Source organism: Oryctolagus cuniculus, chromosome 10 (genome assembly GCF_964237555.1).
Source record: "Oryctolagus cuniculus chromosome 10, mOryCun1.1, whole genome shotgun sequence".
Taxonomy (NCBI): Eukaryota; Metazoa; Chordata; class Mammalia; order Lagomorpha; family Leporidae; genus Oryctolagus; species Oryctolagus cuniculus.
In genome coordinates this window covers 100,446,836-100,467,663 of record NC_091441.1, presented here as the reverse complement: position 1 = coordinate 100,467,663, position 20,828 = coordinate 100,446,836, and the positions used below count along the sequence as shown (strand labels likewise).

At 64.0% G+C, this 20,828-nt stretch overlaps 2 protein-coding genes and 1 long non-coding RNA gene across 14 annotated transcripts in view; 1 reads left to right on the top strand and 2 right to left on the bottom strand.

Annotated features, from left to right (window-relative positions):
• Positions 1–472: 472 nt before the first annotated feature.
• Positions 473–10,167, bottom strand: SLC26A6 (solute carrier family 26 member 6). Of its 2 annotated transcripts, XR_007921921.2 has the most exons (22): positions 10,035–10,167; positions 8,357–8,515; positions 8,135–8,274; positions 7,897–8,007; positions 6,916–7,079; positions 6,615–6,779; positions 6,373–6,525; positions 5,992–6,074; positions 5,758–5,905; positions 5,479–5,592; positions 5,296–5,373; positions 4,932–5,027; positions 4,729–4,835; positions 4,522–4,591; positions 3,626–3,718; positions 3,157–3,261; positions 2,693–2,785; positions 1,941–2,117; positions 1,753–1,807; positions 1,380–1,516; positions 1,106–1,170; positions 473–797 (listed from the first exon to the last, which is right to left on the bottom strand). XR_007921921.2 is itself a non-coding variant. In XM_051852456.2 (21 exons), exons 1-21 carry the CDS (start codon positions 10,091–10,093, stop codon positions 1,156–1,158), a joined length of 2,322 nt encoding a protein of 773 aa, XP_051708416.1. In that variant the 5' UTR covers positions 10,094–10,167; the 3' UTR covers positions 879–1,155. The 2 variants fall into 2 exon arrangements, 1 of the variants encoding a protein (XP_051708416.1); XM_051852456.2 differs by lacking the exon at positions 473–797 and having other exon boundaries at positions 879–1,170.
• Positions 3,113–11,512, top strand: LOC127492443 (uncharacterized). 5 transcript variants are annotated; one of them, XR_007921923.2, is made up of 3 exons: positions 3,133–3,240; positions 5,496–5,565; positions 5,717–11,512. It is a non-coding gene; the product is annotated as an uncharacterized lncRNA (long non-coding RNA). The 5 variants fall into 5 exon arrangements; XR_011379546.1 differs by having other exon boundaries at positions 3,150–3,273; XR_007921924.2 differs by lacking the exon at positions 5,496–5,565 and having other exon boundaries at positions 3,113–3,240.
• Positions 10,209–20,828, bottom strand: part of CELSR3 (cadherin EGF LAG seven-pass G-type receptor 3) — a 27,435-nt gene continuing 16,815 nt past the window's right edge. For 4 of the 7 annotated variants that reach the window (XM_008260612.4, XM_008260614.4, XM_051852443.2 and 1 more), the window contains 14 exons: positions 19,877–20,044; positions 19,521–19,647; positions 19,223–19,429; positions 18,811–18,985; positions 18,516–18,628; positions 18,031–18,110; positions 17,478–17,601; positions 17,016–17,132; positions 16,778–16,926; positions 16,482–16,591; positions 15,988–16,146; positions 15,249–15,452; positions 13,739–14,624; positions 10,209–12,606 (listed from right to left, as the gene is read on the bottom strand). In XM_008260612.4, coding sequence (XP_008258834.3) covers positions 12,579–12,606; positions 13,739–14,624; positions 15,249–15,452; positions 15,988–16,146; positions 16,482–16,591; positions 16,778–16,926; positions 17,016–17,132; positions 17,478–17,601; positions 18,031–18,110; positions 18,516–18,628; positions 18,811–18,985; positions 19,223–19,429; positions 19,521–19,647; positions 19,877–20,044 — 2,647 coding nt within the window. In that variant the 3' untranslated portion in view covers positions 10,209–12,578. Of the gene's footprint in view, positions 12,607–13,738; positions 14,625–15,248; positions 15,453–15,788; positions 16,147–16,481; positions 16,592–16,777; positions 16,927–17,015; positions 17,133–17,477; positions 17,602–18,030; positions 18,111–18,515; positions 18,629–18,810; positions 18,986–19,222; positions 19,430–19,520; positions 19,648–19,876; positions 20,045–20,828 lie in introns of those variants that run through there. The other 3 variants (XM_051852442.2, XM_008260613.4, XR_011379545.1) reach the window with 3 other exon arrangements.

The following is a 20,828-nucleotide window of genomic DNA, read 5'->3' as shown; positions in this document are numbered from 1 at the left end:
GCGCCAGGACATGGAGTGACCTGGGCACACAGAGAGCCCTGGCTTTGGGCGCCGAGGTTGCCGGGGAGGAGTGCCAGGTGCCGCCGCGGGCCCCGATAAGAACAGGGCTGGGTCAGGGTGCCGCGGGGACTCAGAAGGGAGGGTGGCCTCTGTCCACTCTGGGACCTGTGCCCAGTGCCCAGCACATGGCCTGGCGCCCAGGTAGTACCTGACAAGCAGCACGGGTTGTATGTTTTAAGTGGGTGGCCTGAGCCTGGTGCTGTTCTGGCATGTCTTCAGCTCACACTCACTGGGCAGCCCAGGTGGGTGCTGGCAGCATTCCAGGCCTGCACACTGAGGCCCCGCCCCCAGCGCTCAGCTAATCCGCCCGCTGGGCCGCACGCCCACGGCTGGGATTTCACAGCACACGCTCCTTGGCTGGCGGGGCTCTGCCAAGGCCAGGTGATCTGATGATGTGAGCAGGCGCAGTAAGGGCACCCAGGAAGCCTGTGATGTTTATTCTCGTTTCGGAATACAGACTGGCAGCACCCAGGACAGTAGTGCTTCCTCTGCTAAGGGGTTCACTGGCCTCTCCTGGGGCCACCTGGTGGCGGCCATCCTGTCCAGCTGAGGTATCCCCCAGAATGGAACTGATCCCTAGAAGCAGCTCTGCTGGGGGAGCTGACAGCTGTGCGCGGCATGGGAGAAGCGTGAGCGCGAGACGCGCCCCCGGCCCCCCGCTCCCCTCTCTGCTCTCCGTCTTACCCTGCTGTCCCGAATCGTGCTCCAGCTTGGGACCCCAGTCTCCACTCTGGAGCCTAAGAAGGGTCAGGAGCCAAAGCTGTGGACCTCCCACGGCCCTGGCCCAGCCCCCCGCCATACCACGGCAGAGCCTGGAGTTGAGCCGACAAATCTTTATTCCTGAGGCTAAAAATACGCATCGGCTCCCTCCCTGTGCCCAACCAAGGCCAGCCTGGCTGCTACACCCTGTCCCCAGCCTGGAGCATTGAACTTGGAGTCCTAGGACCTCCATCCCTGAGTTCTGTGTATGTGCATGGAGAGGACTCCAGGGTAGCACCTGGAGGTGGCTGGGGGTGGGTTAGGGAGGGGGGCTTCTTAGGGATACCCTGTTACAGCCTCTGGAGGTAGGCAGTCTCAGGCAGGGTGGCAGCGTGGTCAGAGTTTGGTGGCCTGGACAGACAGAGGAGGGGAGGCTCCAGTCAGTTTCCCAAGGACACGCACCAACCCACCCCAAGGAGCAGCCTTAGTCAAGGGCAGGAGGGGAAGGCAGTTGGTCCACTGCGGGCAGAGCCCTGGCCACCAGGATGGATTTCCTGGGTCGGAGTGGGGACAGGCAAGAGATTAACAAAAACAACTCAGTGGGCCAGAGGTCAACGTACCAAAACAGGTCTGCTGGGATCAGACCTCGGGTGCTGGAGGGCAAAGGTGACGGCGTCGTGGACAGAGACGAAGAGATGCTGCTTGGTGATGGATCCATCAAAGAAGTGCCCGGCCTCCAGCTGGGCGACGACAGGGCCTGTCGGCAGGAACGGGTCTCCCCAGGCTCCGGCAGCATGTCCAGCGTTTGACCCCTGACCGCCGCCCCAGGGACTGTAGCTAAGCCCTCAGTCACTCCTAACCTGTGACTCCTGCCTCCCAGCACACCCAGGGCCTCCACTTCCAGAGCCGCTGCCCCGCAAACTTCTTGGCCCAGAGGGCCCCCCCCCCCCGCCCCGCTTCCCGGCCCACTGCCCCCGTGCCCGCTGCACTCACTGTGGCAGGCTGCGATGTACACCTCCACCTCGATCTCCCGGAAGTCACGGAAGATCTGCAGCAGAACAGGGCCCGACTCAGAGGGAGGCGCGGGACTCGGCGCGGGGACTCGGCAGACGCGGGGGGCTCAGAGCGCCCTCAGGGTCAGCGTGCAGCTGAAGGGGCCTGGGCCCACCCCGCATCCTTACATTTTTCAGGCTCTTGATGCACACAGTGTCCACGAAGGAGAGGGTACTCAGGTCCAAGACAAGACTGTGGAAGTCCGGCTGGGGCAGGCCCAGGGCCTTCAGCGTGGACCCATTTGGGGCCTTGGCGTCTTCTTGGTTGCTGGCCACTGCATCCTCCAGTTCAGCTGCTGGGTTTACCTGTGGGGACACAGACCTGTTGCAAGGGACTGCTCTTGAGGAGGTGGGGGCAGGGAAGGCACACAGGCGAGCAGGGACACAAAGGGCCACAAGTGAGAGCATGCATGTACATGGGGCGTGCAGGGGACACACGAGGACACAGACACGGAGGTCCAGTACATGTGGGGACACGCGAGGACGGATGCTGGGACGCCATGTGCAGTCCTCGGCCAGGCCACAATACACGCAGGCGCCTCGGTATCCGCCCTGAGTCTACTGGGCTCGGCACCCCCCCTCGGCGCCTACACTGCTTTCTGCGCATGCGAGTCCCTCCCTCCGCCTACAAGCACAGACTGTGGGGTCCTTGACATCTACAGATGCCAGGTCTTCATCCAGGCCTGCGACCACAGACCAGAGAGCCACCAGCACAGTTCCACGGTGTTTCCCTGGACATGGGCCTGCACCATGCCTGGCCCGCCCCCCACGCCTGCCTTGGAACAGCACTTTTGGACCCCAGCTGTCCTTGGGGGACACGCGGAGGCACCTGCATCTCTGCGAGTCAGGGTCGGCCCTTTCTCCTTGACCTCCATCCTCACCTTGGCCCTGGAGTCATCCACATCATTGCTCTTGATGTCTTCCGGGCTGGCGTTGACATTGACGGAAACAGAGGTGTCCTTGGACGGAGCAGCCTAGGCCAGGGATGGGGGAGACAGCAAAGAGCCCTCTCAGCTGCTTAGCACAACCAAGCCAGGCAGGCAGGCGGGAGGGCGGAAGGTCAGGACCTGAGGCTGTGGAGTCTGGCCCACAGAGGCTGCAGGGCTCGGACCCATCCTGGGGACAGCTGTGGACACCCTGACCTGCGGGGGATGCTGCAGGGTCCCCGGGGTTGGCAGGAGGACAGGGAGGATGAAGATAAGGGGGAGAGGGTAGAGCCAGGAGTAGGAGGAAGGGCAGGGGTAGGGAGCGGCAGGGCAGGGGCCAGCAGCCAGGGGAAAGAGGAGAGGGACAGAGGGCAGGGCAAAGGGCAGAGGCCAGGAGTCCTGGCTCAGAGGGGCCCTGCCTGGGTCCGGGGCCGCTTGTTTTTCTTCAGCCGCTTTTGCTGGAGCTCCCGCTTCTTCATCAGCTTCTTCTTCCGGGACAGGAGGTAGTCGACGTCTACCCCGCACTGTGGGCGCAGGTCAGGGGGCTGGGCACTCCAGGCAGGGGAGGGATCCGGCCGCTCTTCCCCCGGGACCCCGGCCTCACCCACCGGGGAGGGATCCGGCCGCTCTTCCCCCGGGACCCCGGCCTCACCCACCGGGGAGGGATCCGGCCGCTCTTCCCCCGGGACCCCGGCCTCACCCACCGGGGAGGGACCCGGCCACCCCTCCCCAGGACCCCGGCCTCACCCGCCAGGGAGGGACCCGGCCGCCCCTCCCCGGGACCCCGGCCTCACCCGCCAGGGAGGGACCCGGCCGCCCCTCCCCGGGACCCCGGCCTCACCCGCCAGGGAGGGACCCGGCCGCCCCTCCCCGGGACCCCGGCCTCACCCGCTGTTTGAGCGCGTCACTGTAGAACTCAGCGTTGGCAAAGAACAGGGTGGCCGAGGAGCGGAAGACCTTCACGCCGGGGACCTCCCTGGCCTGGGGAGCAGGGTGGCTTTGGAGCTATCAGAGCCGTCCTCTCCCTGCCCTGCACGCTGTTTTCCTGCCTCCCCCGACCCAGGGAGCCCTGTGCCCCCGACTCCCAGGCTTCTGTGCCCCACATCCTCCTGGTGGCTTGGGCCATGAGGCCGCAGCAGCATCCTCCTCCTCATTGGCTCCCCCGCCCCTGCCCAGTTCTCAGCCGGCCCCACAGGGCTGCCTCTGGGCACACCCTGCACGTCTCCTGCCCTTTGCCACAAGCCCGGCCAGGCTCAGTCCTCGTGGGTCCCCGGCCCTTCCCTGGGATCGATTCCCTTTGTGCTGAACCCTGTCCCTCCTGGACACTCCCTGCCCCTAGCCCGGCTCTGTGCTTAGCAACCAGCATGCACAGCGACGTGGCCCCGCCTTTCCTTCTCCCACTCCCAGCTGCCCTGGCTCCTCCCCACCTCCTGTCTGACCCAGCCGTGTGCAGACCCCCATACTCCACGTCGGGGGGCAGGGGAGGATGGGCTTGTTTGATTCCGGAGCCCAATCCCTCTGTCCCCTCCCCATCATATTCCCAGGGCCAGGCCTGAGACGTAGGGACTGGGGTCCACTGGGCAGATCAGGGAACAGCTTCCCCTACACCCCAGTGCCCCAGGTCCCTGCCCTGGGACACTGCTGACCCTGGGTGCTCTTCCCAACCCCTTATACCACGATGGGGGTCATTAGACCCAAACTCATGGCTTGCGACTCCCAGTGCCCAGTGTCCCTGCTGGGGTGCAAGGGATGGACAGGGCCTACCTACACCATCCTCTCAGTACCTCTGCATACTCGGCCAGGTCTCGGTAAATATCCGTGTCTGTCACCTGGCCCAGGACAGAGTAGCGGGGTCTGCGGAGGAGAGAGTGGCCATAAGAGGCGGGGGCAGAGACAGGCAGCCACAGTGGGGAGAGCCGGGAGGGGGCTCGTGTGGCACTGACCCCCACTCCAGCAGGAACGGGGGCGGGGCACAGAAACGGTCAACTCACAGCTGCGTTCGGACTACTGTGAGCAGCAGTGAGAAGACGATGGCAACAGCCAGGCCGAGGTCCAGGTTCAGCAGGATGGTGGCCACGAAGGTCACCAGCCAGATGAGCTAGGACAGAAGGGCAATGGCTAAGGGTCTGCAGGGGCCACTGGGGCTGAAGTCCCCGTGCGCCCCGTCCCAGCCCTTGTCGCCCAGGGCTCCTACCAGATCCATCTGGTTTGCCTTCCAGAGGGAGGGGATGTCCTTGAACTGCATCAGCATGCCCTTCAAGTTCACGATGATGGCAGCGGCCAGGACTGCCTGGGGGGAGGGGAATGCCACCAGGGGCTGCTGAGAGGCACCTGGGGCTGCCAGCCTGGCCCTGGGCATGACCCGTCTGGCCTCAAGGGCCTGAGCGCAACCCCAGCTGCCGGCAAGGACCACCTACTCGGCCCTCACAACGTGGGTCCGCAGCCCCAACCCTTGGTCCTGGACATCAAGTCTCACCCCAAAGAACTTGGTCTTGGAATCCCAGGATGACCCTGCAGTGCCACCCCTCACCTGGAACTCGGCTAGGGCAGGGGCTCACCTTGGGCAGGTCTCGGAAGAGCTCCCCGAGTTTGAGAATAATGAGGAGGAGGAAGAGGGAAGAGATGGCTCCAGCGATCTGGGGGGAGGGGCGGCAGAGGTGGGGGTGAGCAGGGGTGGGGTGGCTCTGGCAGAGTAGTGTTGCTCACGGGGTACATCCCCCACGCCCACACCTGACACCCACCTGCGTGTTGCCCCCAGTGCTCTCCTGCACCAGGCTGCGAGACATGGAGCAACTCACGGGGAAGCACTGGAAGATGCCCCCAATGAGGTTACTGAGGCCCAGGGCCACCAGCTCCTGGGAGGGGGGAGTGTGGGTGTCAGGACACTCGCCAGTCATGCCCGTCAGTGTCCTACTGTCCCCAACCTCCACCCCCACTCAAGGGCCTCCAGAGACTTGGCTGCTGTCCTCTCACCCTCAGCGCCCCCGGCGGCCCCCCCACGGGTCCCGCGTCACCCGGACCTGGTTGCTGTCCACGCGGTAGCCGTGCCTCAGGGCGAAGATCTTCCCCAGCGAGATGGCGATGGCGAACCCCACCACAGCGATGGCAAAGGCGTTTCCCACAAGCTTTGCAAAGAGCTGTGGGTTGGGGGCCACTGGAGGGACCAGCCTGGGAGAGACAACGGTGAGGCCACAGGCAGGGGCAGGCCCTGGCTGCCCAAGCCCCTCCTACTGGGACATGGAGCTACCACTCACCCTGCTGGGATGTTGCCCACAACATCCACCCCGAACCGCTGCTGTAGGCCCACACCATAGGAGATGGCCGTGGCCCCGATGAGCTGTGGGGAGAGACGGGGTCAGGGGGCGGGGGCGGGTGGGCCTTATGGTCCCAGAGAGGCGGGGAGACCCTGGGACAGAGCCTTCTGCAGGGGCTGGGGGGCGGGGGAGGCATCAGTAGGGTGAGAGACACACACAATTCCGGGAAGACAGAGATGCTATTAGGGGCAGGGGAAGAGAGCGTGGGGCTTTCTGTTGTGGGCCCCCTGGCACCTGGGCACCCTCCCAGGGCCCACCCGGAGGCCGCCCCGGCAGGGATGCAGCCTCGCTCGCCCGCCCCGGCCCGGCCCGGCCCCGCACCGTGAGCAGCTCCCCGGGTATGGGCAGCGGGAGGTAGCGTCGCAGCTTCTCACTGAGCAGCTTCACGGCCACGAGCACCACCCCCGCCACGAGCGCGGTGACCAGGGTGCCGACCACGGTCTGCGGCAGCTTCCAGCAGACCTCCAGAACTGTCTGAGGAGAGGGGAAGTCACGGCCGGCACTCGGGGGCGGGGGACCCCGGCCCGCCCAGCCCGCCCGGCCCGCCGCCCCTCCTCACTCACATAGATGAGGGAGAGTGGCCCAGAACGGCTGCTCAGCTGCAGGCCAAACACGTACTTGAGCTGCGAGATGAAGACCTGCACGGACGCAGCCGTGGTGTAGCTGCGCACCAGAGGCTCTGACAGGTAGGTGACCACGAAGCCGAAGTGCACCAGGCCCAGCCCCACCTGCGGGGTAGCCGGGGATGGTCAGGGGAGACGGGGGTCCTGGGGTGGCTGCAGAGGACCCCAGGGCAAGTGGGACTGGGGGCGGGCAGGCACCCAGGGGAGCCGTGGGGGACCCATACTCCTGACCGGCTTGCACCTGGAAGAGGCCAACCAGGACACTGAGCGTGGAAGCCAGCTGCACCCGGTAGGTGTCCCTGGCAGTCTCGTTGACTGTGGAATTTGCGATGTCCATGAAGTCCTCATCCGGGGCCAGGGATTCTGTCACACTGCCCACCATCACGGACATGATAGCAAAGGTCCCTGCAGGACAGGGCAGGGCAGCTCTGAAGGCCGGAGGACACCACCCTGCACTGAGGGCCCAGACGCAGGGCCGGTGTGTGGCAGAGTGGCTAAGTCACTGCCTGGGGTGCCTGCACCCAGCTCCTCGGCATCTGATCCAGCTTCCTGCTAACGCACACCCGAGGAGGCAGCAAACAATTGCGCAGGTGCTTGGGTCCCTGCCACCCATGTGGGACATCGGGTTAGAGTTCCAGGCTTCTGGCTTTAGCTTGGCCCAGCCCTGATCGTTTTGAGGATTTGAGAAACGAACCAGTAAATGGAAGCTTTCTGCCTTTCAAAAAAAAAATCAATTTTTTTAAAAAAAGAGAAAAAGATGTTACAAAAAATAAAAAGAGAAAGATGGGGTGGGGGGTGGGGGAGACAGAGACACACAGACAACCCAGCTTTGGACAAACATCCTCAGACTGAGGCTGTACAAATGGGGGCAGAGCTGGCAGCGAGGCCTGGCCGGGGCAGGAGGAGACGAAATGCTGGCTTCGCACCAGCTAAGCCTGCGCTGCCTGGGTCCATCGGCCTCCCTGTGGAGCAGGACAGAGTCACAGCTGCTCCAGCTGATCTGCTCACATCCTCCTGAGACAGGGCTGTGCGTCACCCTGAACCTGTGATCCCGCAGTCACCGGCCTGGTCCTGCCTGGGGCAGTCCCTGGGCTTGCCTCCCAGTGACCTATCACCAATGCTGCCCTCTTCCCCAGGCTCTCTGCCCTGTTCAGCCTGCCCTCACCCTGTCCTCCATGGCGGATGGAAGCCCCCCTGGAAAGCAAGGCCTGATTCCACTTACCCACGGAGATGTGCCGGGAAGTGCCAAACAGGAAGTAGATGAAGACAGGGTAGAAGGAGCTGTAGAGGCCGAACACAGGAGGCAATCCAGCCAGGAGCGCGTAGGCCAAGCCTGCGGGGGAGTGGTGAGGACGCAGACTGGAGGGTAGAGAAAGCTTGAGGGAGCCCCAGCCCTGGGTTGGGGGCCAGGATGTCGCAGGCCATGGCGGCTCCCAGGCGAGGCCCTGCAAGTAGCTCACCTTGTGGGAGCTGCATGATGGCCACGCTCAGGCCAGATAACACGTCACCCAGGAGCCAGTCACGCACAGGATAGCGGGGTAGCCAGGCCAGGATGGGGAAGTGCCGGAGCAGGAGGGCATAGGCCCGAGCACGGGAGCATCTGAGGACATGAGGAGCCGCTGTCAGGGACAGGGGCCACCTGGGCTCTGCCAGCACCCCCAGACCTCCACCCTTGATCTTACTGCAACCAGGTTCGCCACTGGTGGGTCCTGGGCGCTGGGCCCCAGCGCCCCAGCTCCTCCAGCTGCTGCTGGTTCAGCAGCGGCCTCTCCACGTGGTAGTCTCGCCTCTGCAGCTCCATGGCCTGTGTTGCAGACAGCAGTGCTTGTGTGTCCCTCGGTCTGGAGTGGCAAGACCACAGGGGTACAGTGAGGGGACCCCTGGGCCTACCTCCCCACACATCCACGTGGGAGCATGGACTCTCCTGCCTGACTTCTCCAGGCCCAAAGATCAAGGTAGGCCCAGCCCCCAGCTCACCCTTCGGGCCCCATGCCCACACACAGGCAGGGGCAGTCCCTGAACTTTGGCTACTGGAAGCCTCTTTCTAGACCAAAGTCCCTCATGAAGGGGTAACAGGATGGACACGATCCACATCTCTAGCCTAGGTGTGGCCGCCCAGCCCTGATCGATCCACCAGTCCAGGTCCAGGTCCGCTGCACCTCCTAGCCCCTCCCCCCACTCCTTGCCTTCCCCAGCCAATCCCTGTCCAGTCCCAGAGTCCTTATCCAGCTGCCCCGTGAGTCCAGAGCTGGCTGGCTCAGAGCACAACCAAGGAAGGCCTCCAGCAAGCCAGAGGCCCAGTTCCATAAGCCACTCTCTCGTCGGGCCTCAGGCCGCCAGCAGACACCCTCTCCTTCCAGGGAGGGTCAGTGTCGGGGCCTGGTTGCCCCTGGGACTCCAGCCCCCCGGGGCCCAAGTTGCAGGTAAGCTCAGCCTAGTCTGGGAAGGGGAGGGGTCTCCGCAGAGGAGGGAGCCTTTGCTGGAGTGGAGAGCTCTCCGTGGGGGAAGGGTCCCCCTGGAGTCCAGGGCCGGTTGTCCAGGGAAGAGGAGCTTGCACGGGGAGATCCTGCCAATCCTGCCTCCAGGGACTCTGGCCAGCCAGGCAAGTCCCGACCCAGCAAGAGCTGAGAGAGGGAGATCTCTCATCTGCCCAGCGGCTTCTCCCTGAGACCAGGGGCTCTGACTGGGGGAGGCTCCTGCAGAAAGAGGGGAGAGCTCACCTGGAGGGGGCTCCGAAGCTTTCACCCGTCAGGAAAGTTCTGATTTGGGAGAGAGCCCCACTCGGGGGGCCAGAGCTCACCGGGAAGGGCCTCTATCCGGGATGTCTCGGCCGGAGCAGGGAGCGGGGATTCCGGCCACCGCTGTCTCGCCGAGATCTTAGGGCCCCTTCTCTGCCCCGGGAGTCACTCAGGTCTTCTTAAAGGGTTCCCTCCCCTTGGCGGGCCGGGGGGCGGAGCCTCGGCCCTTGGCCCCTCCCCCGGGAGGGCTGGGGCTCTAGGGGCCGGGACTCGCCGCGCCCTGAGGGAGGTGTGGACTCAGGACCAGACTGGTCCACAAGCCTCGGCCTGGGACCTTCTCGTGGAGACATCCCGGCCGGCCCCGCCGCCTCCAGCGGGCGCACCTCTGGGACCCCGCTGCTCCGCACGCAATCTCGGGCTGGGGACGCGCCATCTGCCGCCCCCAGCCCTCGCTGCAGACGGGCTGGCTGCCGCCTGCTTCTAGGAAATCCTCGCGGCAGCAAACTTGGGCGTGGCAGCTGGAACGTGCTCACCCCGGACCTGGGCTTGGGGGTTCCTCTTCAGAGCCCAACCCAGGCCGGGGGCCCTCGCCACGCGGACCAAGGCCGCGCCCTGCACTCACCCCGCCTCATCCGAGAGCCTCACGGCCCGCACGGGGCCCTGCGGCGACTGCTCCGACATCTTCAAGGAGAGGCCGCTACGCGATGGAAGGCTGCGTCGACCCGGCCAGCGGCGCGAAGGCGGCTTGGGGAAGGCTGGGGCCAATCAGCATGTAGGGGCGTGGCCTAAGTGACGCGCTGTGGGCGGAAGGGAAGGTTTAACCTCTTCCTCTCCCGCCGCCGGGACTGTGCCCTTCAGCCGGGTTTACTTAATCCTGGGCCCCCAGCAGGTGGGACTGCAAACCGGGAACCGGGAAGCCGCGCCTCCAAGGCTCCTGAGCGGGATGGAGCTGATCCTGAGTCCTGGCTTTACAGAGGGTCGATGCGGAAGGAGCAGAAATCCCTGAATGGCTGCGAGGCCTCGGGTGAGGCCAGGAACCTCAGTAAATCTTCGGTGATGGATCCAGGTTCGTGGGGCTTCTTATGCCTGTCGCTGAGGGCATCACCCTCGGGCTTTCCGAGACCCTGCGCAGAGGGTCCCCAAGGCAGAAGGCTCAGCCCAGACGTGGGGCTATGCTCAGGGCTCCCGCCTGAGCAGTGGAGAACCCTGACTTCTTGAGAGAGGCTGGCAAGGGGTCGGTGCTGTCAACGGGCAAGGCAGCAACTACACAGCTCCTGGGACTGGCTCGGCCCCAGGCTTGCAGTCTCAGGCACCCTCCCCACAGCACCGGTCCCCCACCTCAGGCTCCCATCCCAAGGTGAGGGCTTTCAGAGCGAGGAGATGGGAACCTGGTCCAAATCTCCCAGGAAGTGAGCTAAGAATAGCTGGATATTCTTGGGGACGAGGACTCAGATTGCTTCCAAAGGTCAGTCTGGCCTGAGTGTCTCCCACTGGCCACCCCCCCCCCCAATAGAAAGAGCCAGCAACTGTTTTCTATAGAAGTTTATTCCCAAAACAGAGCGCGGCTTCACGGAACAATTTACACAGCTGGGAGAGGGGACGCTGGGCCGGAGTGGGGAGACCCCCGGAGAGGGGCATCTACAGAACCTAGGACAAGCGAGGATGCCACTCTGCGCTTCGAGGGCTGGCGTCCTTGTGGGGAACGAAGGTGGGGTCCTGGCTGGTGGGACTTGGCACCAGTCAGTGAAGCAGAATTCTTAATCTCCTTGGAAACTGCATGGGGCCGGGGGAGGGGAGCAGGTGTCTGCACCAAACCCCCAGCCCTACAGCCACGTGGTAAGAGGATGCTTACTCTCAGGCCTTCTGGGTCTGCTATTAAACCAGGGTGGAGCTTTGGCCTGGGAGAGCTGAGCTTAGAAACCCCCTCAAGATGGCCAGGTCCAGGGTCTTCACAGGTGGGTCCTCCCAGTCCCTCTTCCGCTTTCCCTACCTTTCACTTGTAAACAAGGGGGGGGGGACATCCTCGACTGTAAACAAAGTGTAAAAGTTCCAAGTTTCAAGTTGTAAACAAAGTAAAAAAAAACATGTTGTAAATCTCAACCTGTAAACAAAGTAACGAAACGTTAAAGTCCCCAGTGGTGGACATCAGACAAAGCTACAAGAGTGGGAGTTTTGCAGACAGAGTCGAACAGTCGGTTTTCCCTTTTGAAGGGAGTAAAGCAGCGTGGAACTGAGTCACTTCTGGCAGGCAGCCCCGGCGCCCAGGGCCAGGGAGGATCCTGTAAACACGGGAGGCAGTGGCACCTACATTCTGGGTCTGGAATGCCCTTGCTTCTGCTCCCTTTGCTCACCCTCCCATCCACCCCTGGGGGGCAGCGTCGGGGAGCAGGGCAGGGGTGGGGGCTGCCCAATGACCCCGACCCACACTGGGCAGGAATGTCTGAGCAGAGGCCTGAGCCCTCCCCTGGGCGAAAGGGAAGCCTTGCTTTGTAAACACGACATCTGCTGCTCCACCAGCGCGCCACAGCATCCGTCCTAGGTCATAAGGCAGCAAGTGGCAAGGACTCCACGTATTAAACACATACGTCCACCGAGAGGGGTGGCAGGAGCGGGTGCCCCTGAGGAGGCCGGAGGACCCCTGTTTTCAAGACCAGCCCCCAGCCCGGAAGTTTGGCCTTGGGATGGGGGCACTGGAGAAACAGCAAAGATCAATTCTGCACTTTGGGCCCCGACAATATCCAGATCCACCTGGGGCGTGGTGGGGTGGGAGGAGGGCCTCAGTGCCACCTGTCTGACCCCACCGCTGTAAGATGCGAGGAGACAGCACAGGGCTTCCCAGGGACCCACATGGGGCCCAACTCTGCATCTCATCCTGTCCCCTCCCCCTCCCAGCCCAGCTCAGACCCCTGGAGTCAGAAGAGCTGAAAAATAACATAAGCATCTCTCTCTGGTTACAAAGGTACAAAACGTATAAAAGTCCTCCCTTCAGTTCCCTCCTGCACCTGCCATGGGCATGCTCACAGATGCACGCAGCCTCAGCACCGCCTCCACAGGGCTGGGAGCTGGGACAGAGGCTGCCTTGGGGTTGGCCCCGACCCCTGGAGCCTCTTCTTTAGCCCAAATCTTCCATCGCCCTCTGCTCTTCCTCCTTCACTCCGCGGGCCCCTCAGGAGTGACCCTCGCTTCTGGGAACTCTGCAGAGTTAGAGATGGAAATCATAGGCATCACTCAGTGGACCTCACCTCCCCCAAGTATCCCCTCCAGGGTTCTCAGTCCTGCAGCCAGATGCAAGGCTCCTTGGCCGCCTGGGCCTTTTCTGTAAGACCTGCTGTGTTACACCCTTGGCAGATACTGTCTCACAAATCTCACATCTCAGAACTGTAGACCCCTTCATGGATGAAGAAGCTGAGTCTCAGAGAGGCACAGAACCTGCCCAGGGTCACACAGCTACTGAGGTAGGGACAGATCGCAAACTCAGACCTGCGTGAGTCCAGAGCCTGAACCCCGGCTCGGCCCCCAGCCCACCTCTCACACAACCAGGCCCAAGGCTGGATGGTAGTGGGACCAGGTTGTAGGTCACTCCTGTCACCCCACCCCTCCTCTCTCACCACTGGGTCCTGCTCAGTTGCCCTGGCCCCACCCACGGGGCCCTCTTCCCCCCACAGCCATCTCTCACCCTGCAACCCTGCACAGCATGAAGCAACTATCTTCTCAGAGCGACTCAGCCCCCCTTTGGGCTCACAAGACCTGACAAGCCCTGAGCCCCTCCCTCTCTGAGCCCTGTGCACGCAGCTACTGCCGATAGGCCCGCACACCGTGTCCCATGGCTGCCCCACAGGCGCCTGAATGCACCAGGTCCCAGCTCAACTCCGGGGAGCCCCCTCCACCGTGCCCGCAGGCAGGAGGAGCTTCACACTGGCTGAAGGAATCCGTGAATGAATGCATGATTTGCTCGTCTGCTGGCACATCCTGGCACCCCATACAGCCCGAGGTGAGACCTCCCTGTCCCTCAGGAAGACCAGGTCGCCTCCTGCTTCTAGGGCTTCCCCCTCCTCTGGCTCAAGGCTTTTGGGAGGCACCCAGCTCCCCTCCTTCCCCGGGAGCTGCAGGGAGGTGTGGCACGTTCCCAGCACACAGCTGGGGAGTTCTTGCTGGTCACACCCCCATGCCCTACCAGACTGCTGTCCCCAGCCTGTAGCCCCCCAACTGTGAGAGCAGAACCAGGGGTAGCCTGCACCTCCCAACCCCACCCCATCCCACCCCACTCTGTGGTGGGACCCGGGACAGGGTACACAGGTGACAGCACAGTGGCTGGACCGTGCTTACTCTGAGTCCGGCGACAGCTCTGAGATGCTGTGGGACGTGGCAGAGCGCGGAGTGGAGGGCCCAAGCGCAGAGGCTGTGGCGGAAGGTGTGGCAGTGGTGTGAGGGCCTGAAGGCGTGCTGGAGGACTGCATGGAGGAGAGGGCCGAGGAGTTGAAAGAGGCGAGGATGGAGGAGAGAATGTCCAGCTGCTCTGTGGAGGGGCCGTGGCTGGGGCCACTGGCTGGGTCCTCCCTAGCTCTGAGCAGCTGCAGGGGTGGCCCGAGTGCTTCTCGGGAGGGGTGCCGGCTAGGCACCTCGTCCAGCCGCTCGCGAGAGTTCGAGCTCCTAGACACAGAGTCCAAGGGCCGGGATGGCAAGAGGGGGTCCCTTGAGAGTTGCCTCTGGGGAGACGGGGACACAGGCGGGTGCTGTGGGTCCAGGTCCTGGGGGCGGCGGGGTGGAGGCAGCGTGCTCAGCCACTCACGGGGTGCCCCTAAGTTCAGCGCATCCCGGGAGCCGAAGCGCCCAGCCACGGCGCCAGGGTAGTCCCGGGGCGGCTGCCTCCGCGGCAGGGTGCTGCCCCGATCCCTGGGCTCCAGGCGGCCTGGTGCAGCATCCAGGCGTTCCTGGGAACCTGGCCGGTTCAGGGGGCACAGGACAGGAGCAGGGGCCTCCTCCAGTCGCTCTCGGCTCAGCTGCCGCCGGAGGAGCAGGTCCAGCTGTTCTCGGGAAGAGTAGCGGCTGGCCGGCTGCGAGAGGCTGCCCGTGCCCCCACCAGCATAGATGCGGCCGTAAGAGGCGGCTGGCACAGCACGGTGGCCCAAGGTGGCTGCGCGGCACCAGGACAGCTCAGTGGCGCCTCGGGTCTGTGGCACCAGTGGGTACTGCAGCCTGTTCTTCAGAATGCCTACAGAAGGGACAAAAAACAGGCACAAGACTTCCCTGGATGGAGAGGTGTGGCGGCCCCTGTGGTCCCTGTGAGACTGGGTTGGGAACAGACACCCCTAGGGAGGGCGGGAGGCAGCAGCACAGCGGTGGGAGTGGAGAGGCAGAGATGCAGGGATCCGGCGGGGGCGGTCCCCATGGTGCGGGACAGGCAAAGCTCCCCCAGGTTGGAAGAGGGGCAGCTGCCAGGTTCCGGCAATACAGGCCTGGGCCAAAGGGGCAGGCAGGAGTCCCCTGAGATGCAAGGGAGGGGCCGAAACCTCGGGTTGGGACAGGGAGAAGCTCTGGGGGTCCCTGTAAGGCAGGAGAGCAGGGACAGGAAGCTTCCAGCGCACAGCAGGGGCTCAGGGTCCGGGTCCTGACTGCGGCTGGAGGAGGAGTAACCCCTGGGGTCCTGTGTCCCCGTGGGACAGGAGCTCCCGAGTTAGAACGCGGGCCGCCCTGGGAACTGTGAAGCAGGCCAGAGGAGCGGACGTTCCCCAGATGGGAGGGGCCCCGGGGTTTGAAATGAGGAAGCCGTGAGCGCCTGGGTCAGGGCACGGGCAGCACCCAGGGTTCCTGCAACACACAAGGATCGGGATCATACCCTTCCTCTGGCGCTGCGCCCGGCCCACGGAGGTTTCGTCCCCACTGGTCAGGGCCAGGTCTGGCTGGTTGTTGTTGTTGGCGGCGTCCTTGCTGCTGTCCAGGCCGAGGCGTCTCTCAGAGCCCCAAGTCTGCAGTGCACAGGGAGCCGCCTCGCACTCCCCCAGAGCTGGCCAGTAAGACAGGAGGTCATTGCCGTCCACGTCTGCGGAGCCAGGGCAGGTGTTACAGGAGCTGATGGCCCCGCTGTGTTGACCCCACTGACTCATGCCCCTGTGACCCAGACTCATGACCTTGACCTGAGTGACCCTTGACACCCTGGCTGTGCTCACTGAGCACAGGTGGCAACAGGAGGGCGTCTCCTGCGAGGCTAGTGGAGGCATCCAGGAAAGGGGTAGCTGACAAGCTCCCCACCCTTAACTGGAGCTAGAAAGACACTGGAGGTGGAGGAACCTGAGGACTAAGGGGCCAGGGAGCCCAGGCTGAACCTCAGCTTGCCGGGGAGATGAGGGGCTGCAGGGATAACAGGCCACTTCGTCACCTGTGCCACCCAGGCTGTTCACAGTCCCCCAAGCACTGCCAGGACGCAGGACGGGACAGGTGCATGCGGTACCAGTGATGACCCCAGAGGTTCCCAATGGGCCAGCCCAGGCATGCTCAGGCGATGGCGGGGTCCCCGCATCTAATGGAAAGTAGGGGAGGGTCCCTGGTCATGCACGGGGTCAGAGGACTTCCACCACCTTTAGGGTGGGTGAGGAGCCTCTCACTCTGGGCTGCCCGGCGTAGCGGACGCTGGAAACGCCCTCGTGTCCGGCCATTGTCCTCGCTTTCTGAAGATGGGATGGACAGGCTCCTCTCCTCCTCCAGGGACAGGTCACTGTCGGAGTCGGAGTCTGCACCTGCAGTTGGGAAGGGCAGGGCAGGAGGGTATAGCAGCAGCGGGGGAGGCGAGGGGCTCGGCCGTAAGGAGTCTGGAGGGTGGGCGCAAGGGTTTGGGGCAGAGATCTGGGCGGAGCTCAGAGTGGGAGTGGGGGGGGGGGGCAGAGACTTCCCCGGGATGGCTTGGGAGAACCAGGACTTGGGGTATAGGAGCCTCCTGTGGTAGCAAGCTGGGGGGAGCTCGCCCACCCCAGTGAGCCACTGCTCCAGGTAGGGCAGAAGAAAGGGGGACAGGGGAGAGAGCCTCCACCTCCGCCTCCGCCTCCCTCCTCCCTTCCCAGGCCCCCAACTGCACCAGCGTCTCGATGGAACATGGCCACGTCCAGGTCCGTGGGGCCAGCGTGAGCCTGGAGGCTGTGGTCAGTGTGGTCAGCAGCCGAGCCATGTCGAACCAGGACGTTGTCCCTGGAAACGCAGGAGCCCCCCATCAGAGAAGGATGTGATGGAGCGCCTGAGGCTGGCGGGACTCTGGGTTCCCAGCTGCGTGCGGAATGGCTAGGGGGTGTCCCTGGTATGTGGCAGGAGGGGCACCTCATGATGCCAACCCCAGTAAGGCCGGCGTGTCCATCACGAGGCGACTCCTCCACTCACCTGAGGTAGCCGCGGCCCCGCTGGCTGTCCTGGTCCTGGGCCCGGCCAGAGCGGGCACTGCTCACAGAGGAGACGGTGGAGGCTCCGAGCGTGATGCGGATGAGGCCACTCTCCTCAAACAGGGCTGTGTTGTTGTAGGCCCCAGGGCCCTACAGGACGGGGGTGGGCACAGGGGCGTGAGCCAGCCCTGACAGGGCCTCTGACCCCAGCCCCCCGGTGCCCGTCTCGACTCCCTCACCGTCCCAGGTGCTGGCCTTGCTTCATCGGGCGCCGCCTTCCTGCCCAGGCAGGCTGGTGTCCAGGCGGCCCGTGCGTCTGCGTTCAGCACACAGAAGAGAAGCAGCACCGCCAGGCCCTGTGGGTTAGCAAGGGTCGGTGTGGGCTCGGTAAGGGGTCAGCAAAGGACCGAGAGGGTCAGAAGAGTTGGCGAAGGCCAGAGAGTCACCAAGAGCTCACAGTCCCTGCCGGTTAGCAGGGAGCTGTCACTGCAGGTCAGCGCGAATAGCGAGGAGCCCGGGGAGGGGGCCCCAGAGAGGAGTCAGGGAGAGACAGCCAGGGCAGAGCGGTCAGAGCAGGACCCGTATCTACTTGAGAGGTAGCTCCAGGCCTGGGTCAGCGGCCGGGGCCAGTGTCCGGGGACGGCACAGTCATCCAGGAAGAGTGATGCAGGGCTGCGGTGGGGGAGGGGTGCCAGAGCTACCTGGAGCCCAGAGAGTGCGGCGTGGAGGTAGTGGAAGGCCAAGACGCTGTGGTTGACTGCCAGGAGGCCGAAGAGCCAGGACGTACTGACCAGCAGGAGCAGCAGGAAGGAGCTGCGGAGGGGCCTGCCGTGAGGACACGCGAGGTCACGCTCATGCAGGGGACACGGGACGACACGCAGGGGCCACGCTGGGACTATGGAATGAAAGGAACTCCCAGGAACATGGAGGCCTCGGGAGGATACTAGGGGAGGTGGGAGTCACACCAGGAGCAAGGAGAGCACCCCTGGAGGAGCGAGCCACGAGGGGACGAGGAAAAACGACATCCACGTGAGAGAGAACACGGGGGCCGGGGCCGGGTGCACGGGGCAGGGACGAAGGGAACCACCCAAGCCGTAAGGAGACCCTGGCAGGCCCAGGAGGCAAGGAGAGCAGCAGACAGCCAGGGCGCCAGGGCAGGTGCAGCTCCTCCCCTTCCTCTGGGATTTGGGGATGTGCTGGGGGCCCCAGACCCCTCCCAGGAGGAGCCCGCGCTCCTGAGAGCCCCCGACTCACAGCACAGAGGTCTTCTTGGCCTCCCTCTGCCCTGTGGAGCAGGATGTGTGGGCAGCGAGGAGAAACAGGGTCCCGTTCATCTGTGGGGCCGGGCGGAGCAGGGCAGAGAGACGGAGAGACAGAGGGAGTGAGAGACAGAGGGAGCCGGGACAGAGACTCACGGCAGAGGCAGGGCCAGTGAGAAGTTCTTCCATGCACACACACACGCTCCCAGAGGCAGGAATCAGAAACACAGGCAGGGGAGCCTCGAATCGCAAGCTCAGAGGTGGGGGAGCAGAGCGAGACTGAGATGCAGACGGAGCCGGAGAGACAGCACACAGGCGGGGAGGGGCAGCCAAGTCTCTGACCCCTGCCCCCGTCTCCGGGACGGCTGAGAGGGGAGTGGCCACTCCCCACCCAGACAACAGAGAGGCAGGGAGTCCAGGAAGCTGGAGCGTGCCCGGCACTGCACCCTGCAGGACCCCACCCCAGCACAGGGCACTCACCATGATGACAAGGACAACAGGGCCGGCAAAGCTCCAGATGAGGGGGTCGTGGATGGAGATCCAACAGAAGTCAGGGTTCCCGTAGCCCTCGGGGTCCAGGCCTACAGCAAGGCCTTGGGGAGAGAAGCGGTGGCTGGAAGGGGGTTCTAGAGACCCTCCCATGGGTGGGGAGAAGAGGGGTGAGGGCGGAGCTGCTTTCTCCTCCCCCCAGGAGGAGGGGAGGATGAGGCTGGGGCTCACGATCAGGACTAGGGACAGGGTCGGGGTGACAGCTCTGAGTGGACAGGGCTCTCACCCAGCAGCACAGCAGGGACACCCCAGCCCAGGGCGTGGTAGAAGCGCATAGCCCCGTGGTCCACGTTGCGCGGCTCAACCTGCATGCGGTAGAGGTGCAGCCCCTGCACGAGGAGCCAGGCAAAGGTGCTGAGGAAGAAGTAGTGCAGGAGGATGGCGACCGCGGTGCACACCAGCTGCAGGCAGGGAGGGCGGGGTCAGGGCCTCTGCCTCGCCCTACGGCTGACACCCACGCCCTGCATCTGTTCCCCACCTAGGACCCCTGAGCCACAACACCTTACCCCAGCTTCTTGCTCCAAACCCTGGTCCCCACCCCTGCATCCCCAATCTCCGACCCCAAGCTTTGGCCCCAGGGGGCCCTCCTGGGCCAGTGGGGTCATGAGGACACAGGTCCCCTGGCCCTGGCCCTGCACCTGGTTGTGGGTCCTGTGGATCCCCAGCAGGAAGAGGAGCTCTGCCACCCCCAGGGCAGCCGCCACGTTGGCGTGGATTCCGCGCACGTTGGACTTGAGGCTGCGCAGGCTCAGCAGGATGGCCGCAGTCAGCACCAGCGCAGCCACGGACAGTGCCACGACCACGTGCGTGAACACAGCCAGCAGCTCCAGGTCCCCCTCCAGCCGCTGGGGGGACAGAGACGGTCACTGAGGTGCTGGGCAGAGCCTCCTGCCCTCTGACCTCCCCACTCTTCCCCAGGACACAGCGCAGCCCCACCTCACGAGGGGAGGCATCCATGAGGATCCCGAAGGTGCCCGTCCGGCTACAGCGACACCGTGCGTGGGACCCGTTCCTGTGCACCAGCTCACAGTCCCGTGCCGTCCACATACCGTGCTGGTCCGCCCTGCAGCCGTGGGACAGTCAGAGCCACCATCCCCTCTGGGGTGCCCCAGTGAGGGGTGGGGGTGGTGAGATTGTGGGAGGCATTGAGAATGTGTGGATGGGGGAGCAGCATTCCTTACGGGCCTCGCTGCACAGCGCCACCTAGTGAGGACCCGGGGGAAGGCTGGAGTGACAAGTGACCTCCCAGGGGCTACCAGAGGGACCAGGGGCTTCCAGAGTGGGATCCTCACGGGCCAGGTGGGTCCCACTGCACGCAGATTGCTTTGCTCCGATTTGCCGTCTGTAGCAGGCGGAACTCAAGGCTGATGGGGGACTCCAAGAGCCCACTAAGGAAGCTGCGCCCATGGAACACGGCCACGCTGACCACCGGGGAGTTCATCACAGGGTTCTGGGGAAGCCTACGGAGACACCCATCCGAGCTTGGTGTCTGCCAACCTCTCCCTGTCTTCACCCCTCTCACCACAGCGGGCCCATGGTCCCAAGTGTCCTAGGGTGGATGCTAGTCTGAGAACCACCCCCCAAGCCTTCAGTGCGCCATTTCACATTCACTCCCCAGACTGGGGTCTGAGACGGTCGGGCCCTGCTGGCTCCAAACTGCCCTCCCTCCCCCCACACCTGCTCCCCATCAGCCAGCCTGCCTGCCTGCCTCTGTGGGCCAGTTGCTCTGTCAGGACCTGGATCACAGACCCCTCTTGGATGGGACTGCCCCCACCTGCGGCTCTGTGTCTGTCAGCCTAAGCTTTGCTATTCTGCACAGCTCCAGGGACTGTCCCACTCGGAGCACAGCACGGACACAGCTCCCTGGAGCTGTGCACAGAAGTATCTCTATCTAAGGCCAGTGCTGCGGCGCAGCAGGCTAAGCTGCTGCCTGTGATGCCAGCATCCCAGATGAGCGCTGCTGGCTGGAGTCCCGGCTGCTTTGCTTCCGATCCAGCTCCCGCTAATGCACCTAGGAAAGCAGCGGAAAACAACCCAAGTACTGGGACCCTGGCACTCACATGGGAGACCTCCATGGAGCTCAGGACTTCCGGCTTCAGCCTGACACAACCCCGGCCATTGCAACCATTTGGGGAGTGAACCAGTGGATGGAAGATCTCTTTCTCCCTCTCTGTAACTCTTTTTCTTCTTCTTCTTTTTTTTTTTTTTTTTTTTTTGATAGGCAGAGTGGACAGTGAGAGACAG

What these genes read in the sequence shown, in the direction of transcription:
- SLC26A6 (XM_051852456.2), bottom strand. Translation starts at nt 10,093, where the DNA reads ATGTCGGAGCAGTCGCCGCAGGGCCCCGTGCGGGCCGTGAGGCTCTCG. An exon ending in CAGTGGCGAACCTGGTTGCA is followed by an intron (nt 8,275 to 8,356) that starts GTAAGATCAAGG and finishes TCATGTCCTCAG; the next exon opens with ATGCTCCCGTGCTCGGGCCT. An exon ending in TACCCGGGGAGCTGCTCACG is followed by an intron (nt 6,075 to 6,372) that starts GTGCGGGGCCGG and finishes CTCTCCCCACAG; the next exon opens with CTCATCGGGGCCACGGCCAT.